This window comes from Pteropus vampyrus, unplaced genomic scaffold (assembly GCF_000151845.1).
Source record: "Pteropus vampyrus isolate Shadow unplaced genomic scaffold, Pvam_2.0 Scaffold37, whole genome shotgun sequence".
Lineage (NCBI taxonomy): Eukaryota > Metazoa > Chordata > Mammalia > Chiroptera > Pteropodidae > Pteropus > Pteropus vampyrus.
Window position 1 is genome coordinate 2,320,784 of NW_011888818.1, and position 15,749 is coordinate 2,336,532.

The 15,749-nt window shown below is 38.7% G+C and overlaps 1 protein-coding gene across 6 annotated transcripts in view; it reads right to left on the reverse strand.

Annotated features, from left to right (window-relative positions):
* Positions 1 to 15,749, reverse strand: part of CTNNA2 (catenin alpha 2) — a 1,043,800-nt gene that overhangs the window by 727,939 nt on the left and 300,112 nt on the right. For all 6 annotated transcript variants that reach the window (XM_011358075.1, XM_011358074.1, XM_011358073.1 and 3 more), the window contains 2 exons: positions 10,585 to 10,751; positions 965 to 1,084 (listed from right to left, as the gene is read on the reverse strand). In XM_011358075.1, the coding sequence (XP_011356377.1) occupies positions 965 to 1,084; positions 10,585 to 10,751 (287 nt within the window). The remainder of the gene's footprint in view (positions 1 to 964; positions 1,085 to 10,584; positions 10,752 to 15,749) is intronic.

Genomic DNA, 15,749 nt, shown 5'->3' on the forward strand with positions numbered 1-15,749 from the left:
CTTAAAGGCCATCGCAAACTAAAATCATGTGTGTGCGCCTGTTATAGGCCATTGTAAGCTCTCTAGGGACAGGGACTAGATCTTGGCCAAGTCTGTACCAGCAGCATCGCTTTAGCCAGGCACAGAACGAACACTCAACAAATATTTGTTGACTGGAACTTTCTGGTTGGTCATAGAAAATCCTAGAAAAAATCACTAAGAATTGCCCGAAATGTTGAATTCTGGGAGCAGTCGAGAGAATGGGTAAAAAGGATTTTAACTGACTCTTCCATATTTGCAAACATGTTTTTCTTAGCTAGGAAGAAAGAAAAAGAACACATTTTAGGGAAACCAAATTCTGAAGGCACTTAATAAACAAACAAAGCTGGCTAAAACCGAGGGTGCCAGGAGAGGCAGAGAAGACCCTAGGCCAGCACCTTCATCAAAGTGACTCACTACCCACCTACGCTCTCTCTCCTCCGTTTTTCTTTTTTCTTTCCTCTTATTTTCTTCATGTTTTCTTCCTCTTGTTCATAAAACTTTTACTCCACACTCTGCATATCCTGGATGTACACATGCATGGTGGTGTCTACAGGGCTAGGAAATAAAAAGGGCAGGCAAAGAGGGGTGGTGCCTAGAGACTGACCACAGCGTCACACCACAGTGTCATATTTTTGATTTGACTGAGAATTTCCTAGAGTATACAAAAGGTTAGAAGGTAGTGGGGCTGGCAGCAGGGGTTCTCGCAAGTGATGCAGGTGGCCTGTGACCTCTTCAAGGTAGGCAGAGGCCAGAGAGTACTCCAGGGCCCACAGTGGTATGAGAACCAGCCTAAACAGGAAGCAGCCTTTGTGATCCAAGGTACTGAGGGCATCTGCTAATCGGAGCCAGCGGATGCGGCTGATCTATCGGTCAGACCTAGATAGCTACAAGGTTACTGAAATTCACACATTTTCTCCCCTAGCATTTCCAAAATCTTTCCCACCTGTTGTCTTCTTGCTGCTACATAGTTAAGTTTCACCATCTCTTTTCCAAATTCTTTAAAACGGTTCGCAAGGTCTTGCTCATTTGTAGCATTTTTGACAGCTTCCAGGGCCTCCTCCACCTGAAGTGATAAAAAACAAACATATTTATAACTACATCATATTTCAATATTATTAAACTTGTTAGAAATGGCATCTTGTAAAAAGAAAAAAACCACTAATATTCATTGACATTTAAATAAAATAATAGGGATAACAGTATTCCTAATGAGCATTTATAATCAGAATAAATATTTGTTCAAGAATTACAGAATATTTTATATGTGAAAGAATAACTGCTGAACTCTTGGAACATAAAATACTATATTGATTGTATTTTATTGAGTTATGACTCATAAGGAATACAGACTTCTAATGTTAAGAAAAAAATAAAGGAAAATATATTTTTTAAAAAAATGGAATTTCAAAATAAATTCTAGAAATCTTCAGAGGAGGAAGTGGTTCGCAAACCACACCTGGAAGAACACCTAGGCTTCTGAAAGACTGAGGCAGCTTGAATCTGCAACCAATTTTCTTGTCAACACCTCTAAATCTGAGACTAAAGGGATTATAATTTTAATCTGAGTTTACACCCTGCCACCTAATGGAAAGAGGAGATATTAAGCCTCGAGAAGAAAATGAATTGACGTTTTGTTGTCACTAAAGGTGTCATCGACTGGGCTGAACAGAATGACAGCAAGCATGCCACCCTAATGATATGCTCTGCTTCCAAATTCCTGCAAACTGTCACTGAATTTTTCCAGCGTAGACTTGTACTTGAATTATCAATTTCATTAAGAACTCCTTTAAAAATAATTTGAGGATCTGAGAGGTACTAAAGTCAGTCTCCTCCCCTCCAGGATGATTTTAACTTTAACATGGTGTGAAGATTTCTACAATCTGTAACCCTTTAAGGTTATAATACCTTTAGACTTAACTAAAATTAAGATATTATGGTGAAGCAATCAACCAAGTCATTGTCAGTGACGTAGCATCTTTGTAGAAATTATTTTATCAGCAGAAATAGCAAAGAACACAATCCTGAGTGAATAAGGCATAAGACAGATATGTGTTTACAAAATCAAAAGTTGTTAGTTATGAAAGGAGCTTGGCACAGAGGTTGCAGTGCAGGCTTCTGAGAGAGGCAACAGAGAAAGAGAAGGCAGCTCTGCAGGAGTGATAAGAAATGCAGAGAATACACAGACTTCCTGCAGAACTCCAATTGGCTCTTGTAGTTTGGATCAAAACAAAGGACAAGATATAGACAGTTTATTGTTTGACAATGCAGAAATACAAATGACCACTAAAGTGGCTGGGAAAAGCCAAAGATTAACACAGTTCTGAGATGGAGAGATTGGCAAATTTGCTTAAATTCGACACAATTGCAAAGGTGGCTAATCTGACTTTCTTAACAAGTTTCACTGAGTGGAAAAAGAGCATAGTGCATATAAACCAAACCTTTTACTCAATAGATATAATGCTGTTCAACTAGCTAATTTATCTCATTAAGGGAAGAGTTGTAGCAAGGGAAGTCAGTTAGAATGGTAATCTAGATTCCATATAGAATTAAGTTTCCATTCTCATTTTCTATGGCATTCTGCATCTTTTCTTCTTCCTAGTTGAAAAAATATAAAATGGTGACTTAACTCCCCAGTGTTGGACTTTTCCAATTTCTATCCAGGCTCTAATAATATCCAAAAGAAAAGAAAGAAGTATAGTTGAAAAAGGAACCGTTATATATCAGCATGTGTTTTAGGGACTGAAATCAAATTTCATTTTATGGTATAGAATGGCCCATTTAAAGTATTTTCATAGTTTAATGAGAATCTCCTAACTCAAGTCTTTAAAAGAACAGAACAGTGATGTCTCCCTTTCTAATACGTTTATAATAGTCTTAACATGGCTATCAACAGCTTCACAGAGGGACAGACAGCCTGAGCAGTTAATTTGTTCCTGCTGCTTATTTGAGTTGTAGGTCTTTTCTCAGAACATAAAAACTGGTTTCAGGGAAGAGCAAAATAATTATCTCAGAGAGAGCTAAATCTTGGATTTGTTTTATATAAATATATATATTTGTTTTATATAAATATAAAACAGGCTTCTTTCTGGTTGTTAATCAGACCAATTTGGAGTATTTATTTTGTGGTGTAACACATAATTTACTTTCTCATTGGTTTTCTCTGAAGAATACAGATGCGGTTTGAATTTATGTTTCTAATTCAATGAAGTTCTTTAGAAAAGAAACAGCAATAAAGGTAGACTTAGTCATACTCAGAGATTTAAGGTAGACTTATTCATACTCAGTTTAATCTGGAAGGATCTGAGAGGTCACCTAGTGAAAAGTTCTCAGAATCCTACCAAAGTCCCACAGAAATGGAGGGAATGGGACCAAAGTCTGGGTTATGGGTGCAGATGCTGCTATTGGATAGACTGATGACGCAGAGAGAGACAGAGATAGAGAATAGGTAGAAAGTGGAAGGGACGGGGAGGAGGAAAAAAAGGAGAAAGACAGTCATCAGGTACTTTTCAGAAATCAAAATCAAGTTTTAACTTTTGAACAGAGCCAATGATTTTTTTTGTTCTTTCTGGGTGTCTGGGAGAAGGAAATTGACTCCTATAAGCCAAACAAGTACTTTAAAAGGCAGTTCTTATACAGAAGAGGTGTTTGGAAGGCCACTAAACCTTTCAACACCCCTTGTCTTCCTTAATAAAATGAAGGCAATAGTGTTTGTCTACACGCTACATAAGGTTGTTCTAAGAATTAAAAGAGATAAGAAATGAAGAAGGGATATAAATGGGAACTATAAAATAAGATGGACAACTAAATCCACATATAAAAAATGAATATAAAGGCGATGAATGCTCTAATTAGAAGGCAAACTCTCAGATCGGGCTTTTAATAAAAGATCCAATGATATATCATCCACAAGAGACAATTTAAACAATAAGACATAAAAAGCTAAAAATGAAAGAATAACACCTTCTACCCTAATAAATTTGAAAACCTATATAAAATAGTTAAATTCTAAAAGATATAAAATGTCAATGTGATACAAAAAGAAATAGAGAACTCGAATAGACCAAAGAATGTTACAGAAATGGAAATGGTAGGCAAAGATGTCCTCTCTACCCTTTTCCCAAATAAACCAGGCACATTATATATTAAAAAGAACAAAAGAAGGAAAAAAGAAAAATAAATGTAGAATAGCAAATACTTAGCAGAGTGCCTGGCAAGAAGTAGGAGCTCCTTAAAGAAAGATACTGACGTGCTACATAGTATCTATCGGAGGGAAAATTTTTTTCCTAAGTAATTTTGAAGAGGAAAGACGTCATCTTACTCTTGGAAAGTCTGCAGATGACAGGGGACTAGAGAGGGGTGGAGGGGACGCTGTGGAGAGGATACAGGCGGCAGGCGGCTGCGATGGCGCTGAGAAAGAGGGTCGAGCTAATGCGGGAGGTGTTATAATAAGGAGGAGGTCTGGGAGACTCTGTGTCCTGGATCATAAGCTGTCATAGCCTTCCTCATTATGAATGTCCTCGTGATCTCGGACATTACAGACAGCTGTTCTCCTCCCCCGGCCAGACTGAACTCATGAACACCAAAGCGAGAATGCTTTGCTCAACCAGGTTTTCCTGGCCTTAATAGTGACAGCTTGTACATAGGTACAGCTGAAAAGACTGAAACTTCTAGGAGAGATATTAAATGTCCTCCCTAATTAGTAGATTTAAATATTATTTTCAGAACTTGTCAGTTAAACTCAAAGTCTTAGTCTTCTCATAGAGCTTGTTCAAAATAGCCCCTGCCCCCATTCCTAAAGCAAGCCTGTCTGCCGCTATTATTTAGTCCACAGCTGTGTCAAACTTTGCGACATTCTTTAAATCAGCCTCCAATTCTGCTGATTGAAATTGCACTTAATTTACTTCGATAATAAAAATGTAGCTTGAGAATTAGTTTATCCATTACATACTTACGAAGCACCTACTAGGAGCTAGGCAGGCACACAGGGACAGCGGTAATGTTGAACTGAGCTATCTGATCCTGCCCCTCCTGGACTGTGCGATCTGGTTCCTTTGTCAACAGTCACTGCCCATAGCAGTGCTGTAAACCATGGCTGTTATGATCATCATTTCTGTCTGGACAGACTGACCTCATTCCAGGGTCCTACTGTTGATACTCGATTGATTTTAAGTGACATTGATGAAACTATAAGTCATATGTAACTCCCTTGTTAGATTCTGGGTTTATAGGTAAATTAAAAAAAAAAAAAAAGATTTTATCCTGGAAATAGGAGTTGGCCAAGTGAACAAATGAATGAGTATAAGATTCTACATTTAACTACTTTTCTTGTTTAGCCACGTACTCTGGTTTGACCACGGTGTCTCAGAGTTTTCATACTTTATCTTTCTGCCTCTTAAAGATAAGCTGGCCTTCTTCATTGAATTTTGGTTCCTTGTTAACAGGTGAGGAAAATGATTTCATTAGAAATCAAGAATGATTAAATGCTATTGTCATTTATTCTTAAAGTGCCATGTTTTATAAAACACAACAATAATAGAGCTTGCTATGTTTCCAAAGTTATTTTTGGCTTTTGAAAGTAAAATGACACTAGCCAGTGTCATTGAGTATTTACAGTGTGTCAGACATTGTTCTAAGTGGTTTGCTCATATCTAATTTAGTCCTCAAAAACAGCTCTCTGAAGTTTTTGTTTGTTTGTTTTAGTTTATATTTTACAGAGGAGAAACTGAGGTCAGAGTAACATGACTTGCTTGCAAGGTCTTACAGCAAGTGAGCACAGAAGCCTGGCTTGAAACCCAGGGGATCTGCACCGAAGAAAAATACATAGACACCTAATCGCTGTCACAATTTGTGCCTTGATCAAGCCTTGCCTGAAGCTGCAAGCTTTTTGTTTGGTGAGCCAATATATTCCCTTTTTAAAAGACCAAGCTGAGTTAGGTCTCTGTTATTTAAAAATGAAAACATCCTAATCGTTATGTTTTCCTTCTAGGTGAGACCGTATCAATATGCACATTTTCCTAAGATGAACTGTACTCTTGCTTAAAGTCTCCCCTACTAGCCTATAAGGCTTCGAAGGCAGGATCTGAGCCTTATTCATCTTTGAGGTTATCTATCTTGGCACAGATAAGTACTTCTCGAAAGGATAAACTGAATAAATGATAAATTCTGAACAACTCAGATGTATGAAGTGAATGCCAATGACAGCTCTAACAGAAAAGATATGCTAGGAACCCATGCAATCATTTCTACCTTTATAATCACAGACAAAAATATTTTATACCAACTGATGGCTGTTATTCAAATACAAGAGCCACATTAGACCTTCAGGGCTAAATGGGAGACTATCGAGAAATAATAAGTTACTGAGGATGCACAAAACTATTTGATGTTAATGTCACAGAAAGCACAGGTAATATTAAAGTCACCCTGTCCATCAATGCTCCCAAACAATGGAACAGCAGAATTTGATTTAGTCCTTGGTAGCCACTAAGAAAATCTGCCTTTCCTTAGAAGTTGACCAAGGGGTTGTTGTTTTCTGTTTTTGCTATTCCACTTTTTGAAGAGAAATTTAGAGATAATCGAGAACATCATTATTCTAGGACCTAGCCTGAAGATAGAAAAAAGGTGACTGTTTTCTCTGACACACACATGTCTAGATGTGTTCGTGCATAATGCCATCACCAAGGCTAAAATCTGACAATACAATCTGATTACATTAATTCAGAGCCTAGAGAAAATAAATATCCCTCTTCAAGATCACTGATTGAAATGTGTGATTCCTTTAAAAGTCTTAAGTACCACATGTCAACCTAAAACAATATTAACTGATTGCAGGAGACACCAGGTGTCTGGCTAGGGAATCACTCACCAGCAGCTTCAACAATAAATGCTATTAAAATTCAGTATTTTTTAAAGATGTCTGATGTACAACTGAGTACTTTAGCTTTGCTCAGGAACATCGAATCCCACCTTTGGTGATAATTCAGCTTTGAATTGTGCCACTCGCTATTCCATCACTAGTCTCCTGAATTTGAAACAAGTACAGTAGCGAAAACTGTTTTGGGACCCACTGATATAATATACTCAAAAAAGGGTTCCATATTAAAGCACACACAATTCAAGCATGATAAAACAAGTAGGATAATATGGACAACTATCATATCTGTATGTTACGTGAAAAGATGGACTCCTTAGCAGCCATATAAACTTATGTTTCCAAATATAATTATAAAGCAGAATGCAGAGAACCTGCCAAATCACACCACCTCTGCAGAGCTCCCAAGTCTCCACTCACTTTTAGTGGCCGAATATTTGCTCACGATTACTCGATTTGCCAACAATTACCTATCTGGTTGCAGGGCAGAGAATGAAGGTGGGTGTTTTAGGAGACTAAATCGACTAGTCTTCGTCTACTAAGTGAATTATTAATGGAAAAACATGAATACAAGTTTCTGATAAGAAGGCAATTCTTCTATGTTCCTGTAAGTTACTCAAAAATGTAAGTTACTCAAAAATGAGAAAAATCAACATCTGGAAAGAATAGCAATAAAATTTGGTATATGTCCTAAAGGATAAAAAATAAAATATCATGTGTAATGCTGAAAGGTAAAACAGCTGGGTCATGGTTACCATGACAGGAAGCTAGAGGACTGACTCACTGCAGGGTGTTACTCAAGCTTCTAAACCAACAGCAAACTGAGTCACTACAATTAAAAAGCACCTGTCACTCTTATTCTAATCTACGTTTAATCACCTTTATGATAAAGAAACTCTTTTTATTTGGAAGAAGTCTTAATAAAGGTGTAGATGATAATTCTAACCTGCTCTATCAAAACATAGAAAGATATTTTCTTCATCCTAGTTAAAAACAAATTAATAGATGCTGGCAGACAACACTTGTTTATGAGACAATGTGCTTCTGTGGAAAAGCACAAAGATGCTACTAAGAATTATATACCATGTCTGTTTGCAATGAACTCTTGCATTGTCTTTTTATGGGTGTGTGAGGCCCAGAGCCCCATAATACGAGAGCCTGACTGACCTGAACCCACAGCGTGCCATGGAACACCGGCTGAGTAATTCAGAGATAGCACTAGAAACTGTAATTCCTCACTTGTCCCACAAGATAGCAACATTCCACCACTGCTGTTCACTGCAGAGGCTACGCTCCAAGTAGAACAAATGTGTTATTTAGTCTTCAATCATTTTTAATTTTACTACTGACAGTCTGACGGGACTTCTTAATACTGCTGGGTTGACCTTTTCATGATTTGAGGCTAAATCCTTTTATTTTCCTTTTTTTTTTAACTTCCTGTAATCTGCTATGCAGGGAAGAGAATACAACTGACTCCACATCACGACAAACTGCAGTGGTATTATCAACCAACAGCACTGGTCAAAACAGGTGGGTGGAAAGACAAGGCTACAGGTAGCAACTGGTGCCACACATCACATTACAGGCCGGGATTTCATGAGCACTCTTCTGAGCAGAATGTTTATCCTGTCATCACTCCCCATGAATGGCTGAACTGGGCCTTCCGGAGCACAGGGAAGAATGCCACATGAGATGTAAAGTTAATTTCTTTAGGCTCAGTTCTCTTGTCCTTCTGGGTAAAGGAAGATTGTCCATCCTGGGAAAGATCTTTCTTAAAATGTTGCCTAAGTAAGCTGTAAGGGAAAGATAGGACTTTTTCTCCAGCACACTTGAGAACAAAGTTATCTGTTGCCTAAAAGATGCATATGACACAGGTGGGCTAGAGGAATGACAGCCAGCACTTCAGTCTGCAGAAGGGATCTTACCATGGCAACGTGACCACCATTATTCAAATGCTTACTTTGTGCGAGACTATGATAAATGCTTCATAGGAATTTCCCTCATTTAAACGTCCCCACAACTCTGAGAGTTGTACTGTCATTAGTCCTTATTAACAGTAGTGTCTGAGATGTAAGGAAGTTATGTGGTAGGTTACAATACAGCTGGTAAGTAGACATCAAACCAAGGTTAAATCTGGTCAGTCTTACTCTGATGGCCAAATGGTTTAATCGTGATGTTTAATCGTGATGTCTCAATACCTCTGAGACAGGTAAAGTCTCTCCTCATATTGCCCACATCATCCTATTTGCAAGAAACTTTCCTGGCTTTTGAGGGCCTATTCTGTTAGAAGAATCTGAGAAAAACTTCCAAGTAGTTTCTCCTTTGTGTCCCTTGGCTCTTCAGGCACCTGTAACAGAAACCGTGAAGCGATTGATGGTTTATGACCATTGAACTCAAGACAAAGATGTTGGAATTTGAGGTTTTTCATAATATTGTGAGGTTTATACGTAACTTGGAAATCTTGGCCACTTTACTGAGGCGAAGTCAGATAAAAGATCTGGCCCAAAAAATTTTGACAGAAAACATTTGTGGTGCTTGTAACTTCTTTGGAAATTACTGAACAAATCTAAGATGGAGAGCAAGTTCTCATTATTCATTTCCCATCTCACCTGCCCCCTCATCGTTCATTTCACTGACAAAGAAAAGAACACCTGGATGGTTGACTAATAGGGAAAGTGATATGCCAGGAATGGCCAGGGCTAGGGAAACTAAGCCAGGAATAAGTTGGTTCCCCAAAAAGGAAAATGCATGGTTCATCTAAAGATCTGAGATCAGTCCAGGGTTGGTGCCAGTTGTCTAGGAATAAGACTCATTGAGGGCATGGAATAGAGACTCTCTAGGCAGAAGCCATATTGCTAAGCAACTAATGTAATCATCTTAGTTCAAATGGTTGAACCATCCTGGTTGCAACTAGTTATCAGTCGGCAACTGGGAAAACAGAGAAAAGCTGAGCCATTGAGGACTGGGAAGGTTGCCTTGGCCCCTGGTCCAGTAAAATTTGTGAAGAGGGTAGAGCTCCACTTCCATTAGGAAACACGAGAGTGAAAAGGAACCAAGGAACCATGACAAGAAAGGCACATGTAATGGAGTTACATGGGTTAGTGGGGCACTGATGTCCCCGGAGACTCAATTGAGTGTGACAGATGTCAAGTGTGGTGTGACAAGGTTGATTCTACACAGGGAGGAGTGATGGGGCTTTTTATTGCAAGACTAAGAGTCCATATATATAAATAAGGGTAAGTCTGGAGAAGCTAACAAAATATATTCAACATGTGATATATGTTAAGATGGACACGAGCAGTCATCTGGCCAGATAACCAGCAGAGCCGACCTAGTTTGAATCAACACATGGACCAGCACTGCTCTGAATCTTAAGACAGAGCCAAGACAGGTGAACCACGCTCAGCCTCTGCAGCCGAAGAGAATGCAGTTTTGTACTCAAGGAAGTAAGAGGGAAAGTTAAACTCTGTGTTTTGAGAGAAAAAAACAATTCAAGTAAATGTTCTATAACTTTTTGAATATGTTGTTGAATATGATTTAAGTATTAGAAAAATTGGGGGCGTACCACATGGATGAGTGACCAAGTGATCTGTTGAGGAGTGACACATCTTCAGTAGGAATCAGTGCTGCAATATATGTGGCCAATATTGCCAACCACGTAAAGCAAGTTTTGGTAAGTTCTACATACGTACAATTTTCAGATGAGATAAAAGTCTCATGACATCTGCCATGTCCGCCAGGATGAGTAAGCGTGTTACAGCCGATAGCAAAGCCCTTGCCGCTCGCACCATGGTGCCACGCTTCACAGATGAGCACGGGTCATCAGCAAATTCCGAGGAGGCGATGCGCATGGTCTCACCTGGAAGACAAACAGGGAGGCGTGTGGGTAGACGGGAGGCTCAGGGGCTGGCAATCCTAAAGATCTGTGGATGGATGATTGTGGCTTTCATTGCAAAACTGCCATGGACACGTAGTACTTCTGTCACCTCCAGCGCAGCAGCACCTTTCAAGGCAAAAGCATCGGTACACACGGGCAGGTGCTGTGGACAAAACAAGGTGCTCATGTCACATTAAATGTGGAATAAATAGAATATATTGAATTCAATGTGTCAAATAGTTGAGATGAATTTGCCCTTATCTTAATCATTCTCACTCTTCATTTCCCTTGGAACGAATGATATTTTAGGCAGCTAGTTAAGGTTCCTGTCAGTTCAGGTACAATGATGACTGCTCTACAGAGGATTGAAACTTAAGACCTTAGCCTCGTTAACTCTGTACTCTTAGTCGAGTCAGACAAGTGCAGACTATAGAGATATCAAAAATTTAGTCTCTTAATACTTTGTTAGGAACCTATTCTCCAATACAGAGAACATTTATAAGACTATTGAACCAATTCTACAAATGTTTATTAAACACATACTTGTGTCAGATTGTCTGCTAGGCTCTGGAATTACAAAGGTGACTGAGAAAGGTGACAATCTAATAAGGAAACATGTAAATTCATACAATACAGTGCTTACATGTCATAACAGTCATATGATGAAGAATGTAGGCAAAAGAGAGAAGGGAGTAATTTACTTATAAAATATGAGGCTGGGGGGAAGCTGTCGCCTCAGATGGGCTTCGAAGAACTAAGTGTTTACCACGAAGACAAAGGTGGCACCTTAGACGGTGTGAATTGTGTGCACGGCTCCCAAACCCAGACTAAGCCCTGGGGGTGGGGAACTGCAGTCACGGGGAAAGCACAGTGAAGAAGGGGTACAGAGGAGAGAGGTGCCGGTGCTTGGAACACCATGAGAGAGATCTGGACTGTGTGCTCCAAGGGAGGGAAATGACATGAATAGATTTCTATTTTGGCCACGATCCATAAAATAAAGTGGAAGGGACAAGGATAGGGAAGAGAAAGCAGATAGGGAAAATGCAGTTATAATCTGAGAAAGCAGTAATGAGGGCCTAGTAAAGAGGGAAAAGGAATGTGATACGGGAAGGAAGGCAATATTAATGAGATCTGTATTGGAGAAACAATGGATCCAGAGACAGGTTAGACGTGGAGACCAGAGGGAGAGAGTGTGGACTTGTGAATACTGACACAATGCAATTGGCAGGTACGCAAAGGGACTTCAGATGTGGACACCAGAGGGAGATCATTAAGTAGGGAGAGACAGGTCCCATGTCAATGGGGTGGGTTCCCACCTGGGGTGGAGAGGGCTGACAGGAAGCATAATGAAGCTTCACATAGCAGAGCGTACACAAGTGCATAAAAGCTTCAATAAACTAGAAGAGTACCAGTAATATGACCAATTATTTAATTTAGGGTAAAACAATTCATTTAATATTGTATTTATGGAAATGATACTTCTCATCTATTAATCAAAACCTAGCTCATTTAAGTAAAGTCAATTATATCATTGAAAGTCTGTGTGTTCTGTAATTTATCCTAAGATACAAGGAAAAATAAAAAAACACTTCTTTCCATTTTACAGGCAGATCGGAATAAAATGTAATTTGCTCAGTTAGTATTATAGTTATTTAAATGCTCACGGTGATATTTTTATACTTGGGAAATGTGGGTGTGTAAGGAAATATATCGTGCTGTTGAATTTTTAAAAGAGACTACCATCTATAATAAGTATGTTATGTTGCAGACTAGCTTATCTTTTATGCTTAGGCATAAACAAATACCTTGATATATAACAACAGCCAGGGAGAAACTTAAAATTCCATTACCATACTGGCACAATGGTGAATTTTCAAGATGCATGGCCCTAGAGGACTAAATAAACTTTAAAACAGAGGTTGGCAGTTAGGAGATATAGATTCAAACCAAGTGTCCCACCCTTGTCACAGCCTTACATAAATCTCCTCCTCCTCCGTGCCCCTCCAAAAAAGACTCATTAGAAGATATCTGTGTGGTCTGAAAAAGAAGGCTACCTCATTTCCAACTGTACAGTGCAACTAGAAAGAACATTATACATCAAGGCAAATCTCATGAAATATTGAGAGGGTCACCGCAGATAAATGGATAAGTGGACTGGATCTACTTATTCAAAGAAAGGGGAGATTTATTCTGCATACGAACCTACATGGTTGATCTCAAATTCTGCAGATTAAATTGATATGAGCCACAGCTTGGGTAAGAGTAGTGGTGCTCAGAAAGGACAACTCTCAGAACAAAGGCACACCCTCCCAGCCTGTGGTGGTATCATACCTAATCAAATTGATTTTCAAGTTCAGGTTTTTGTACAGAGGGTAGTATAATGGCACTTCAGATACTGACCATTTGGTCATAAATACTGCTTCAAAGCCAATGAGTGCCACATAAATCCATATAGAGCTCTCAGATGGAGCTAAACAACTTGGGGTCCATAGCAGGCACCCCTGGAAGCAGCTCAGGAGATATCTGTAAGACTAGGGAAGGGTGAGAAGAGAGAGAAATAGAGAGGAGGGGAGGGGAGAGGAGAGGAGAGGAGGGGAGGGGAGAGGAGAGGAGAGGAGGGGAAAGGAAGGGAGGGGAGGGGAGAGGAAGGGAAGGGAGAGGTGAGAAGAGAAGAGAGAAGACCTATCTTAGTAGATAGGACTCTGCAAATGGAAATCTCATGTTAAATTCTGAGATTTTTCCTAAGATAAATAGAAGATGATTTAATTCAATTTAATTAAAAGTAAAAACTCATTTTAAACACAGACAAATGATTTCATGTTATTAAAGACTGCACAGGAAAGGCAATCCAAAGTTGGCTATGACTTTAATGTGTTTTATATCCCTATAGTTTTAGGATTACTGAAGTAAAATGGAAATCTATATTACAGTGATAAGTTTATCAGGATAAAATTAGCTATTTTCCCAGGGAACTGCTTTTTCTATAATATTAAAATATTTAGCTAAGAAATAGAATGTGTATATAGGAGAGGGAAGGGAGCAATAAAGAGAAGATAACAGATCTGCCGTTTCTGTTATAGATACTTTTGTATTCAATCTCCTTTACTCGATTATAGACCTAAGCTCAGAACAGTGTTTCTATGGCAAAGCCGCTTGAGCTCCCCAAGCCACTTCCCTCTGTTGGAAAGAAGTCAAATTAACATCTTCAAATAATATTTATATAGTGCTTCTATATAAAGTTTTATTATATAAAGTATTGTTCTAAATGCTATACACACATATGTACAGATATGTAAACTCATGGATTTAAAGTCACAAAGATCTAGGATCACATCTCGACTCCACTCCAACCACTACTAAATATGTGAGCCTGTCGATGATTCAATCTTTGTGTTTCGGTCTCCTCAACTGTAAAATGGGGGTGAAAATAATGTTAGCTGTCTTGTGGGTTACCATTAGGGTTAAAGATTAGAGATGATGCTTTCAAAGCATACAGCAGAAGGCCTCACTCATTTTTATCAACATCACTGACACCACTATCATTACAATCCTCTCCACTACAACAAGAAGTATTGATGAACTTCTGGTTAAAGTTTAGGAGAGTAGTTTTTAGTTGATTCCACTCCTCATGTACACAATAATTTAGAAGCAATGAAACATTTTCCCAATAAAAATGCTTATTGCTTTAAGTCAGAACATAACCCCTGCCCCAGCCCCCAAATATGGTGCTAGTGCTTGGTTTTCAATCAGTGATCTTTCTGGTTTTATTCACTCCTGGAGGCATTAGGAAGGATAATTGTGCATAAGCTATCAATAATATCAACTCAAGCATGGAATGAAGCAGGATAGTAATAAATAGAAGAGAGGGACAACATCTCAGGCAAAGACATTTAGGAAGCAGATGATGAAGCAACGGCATAAATGTGGCTCATCCTTTGAAGGGTGAGCCTGCACTCAAGGTAAGCACTGTTTAAATAGCTGACAGATGAATTATTGGAAAACTAAGAAGCAAGGGACAAGGTATAGTAAAAAGCTAGGCTCAGAGAGGGTAGGGTGAAGGAATGGAAAACTCAGAAAGTTGATGGTCCTAGATGCTGATGAGGATTTAACTTGTCCTGTCTTTGTACTCTTTCAGCAATGGCAGGCACTAGAATCAAATGATGGAGGCTAGAACTACAGTGAGAATGAAAATGAAAACAGTGCCAGCCACAGAGCAAATGTAATGAAATAACCAGAATAAGAGCAGATTAAGACATATGGAGCCAAGCAGGGAAGTTGCAATGTACCTACCACACGTCGTGGGTAGTTTACACTGTCAACATTTTTACTATAAAATAAAAACTGCTCCTTCTGAGAACTGAAAAATACGGTCAATTAAAAATAACTAAAAATAACATACCATTCCAATAACCAGAAGACTATCTGGAAACAGCTGATGAGGTGTCTTCTAGAAAGTTCTCTAAGCCTGTATTTTTAACCAGTAGTTATCACATGCAATATCTATAACTGTATATTTTCTTTTGTCTAATTACACAGATTTTCCTTTGTCTAATTACATAAATTACTGCTCATATATTAATAGTTAATGCTCTTGATATTTCCCCCATTACAGAATTCCTATAGAAGATGAGAGAAAAAGAGCAAAAAGTCCCCATCCTTTTAGCTAAGGTTTGTGCCCTTTACACAATGACCTACACCTGCCTCAAAACCTTTTCATGTATATTTTCCTCAAGGAACAAATCTTAAAGAATACAGAAAAAAAAAGAATATCGAGAAACAGATCCTATACAGCAATGCCGAAAATGCAATATATTTTAAGAGAAGAGAGCAAGATTAGTGAGGCATAATACCTGACCACAGCTTTGCAAAGCCTTGGCTAGTTCTGCTCCCTATGCTGTATATCCTCATTCAGCCACACACTTACGGGGCCCGTGCAGGAATAAACATAACTGAATTTTAAAACCGTAATTGAGCAGACAG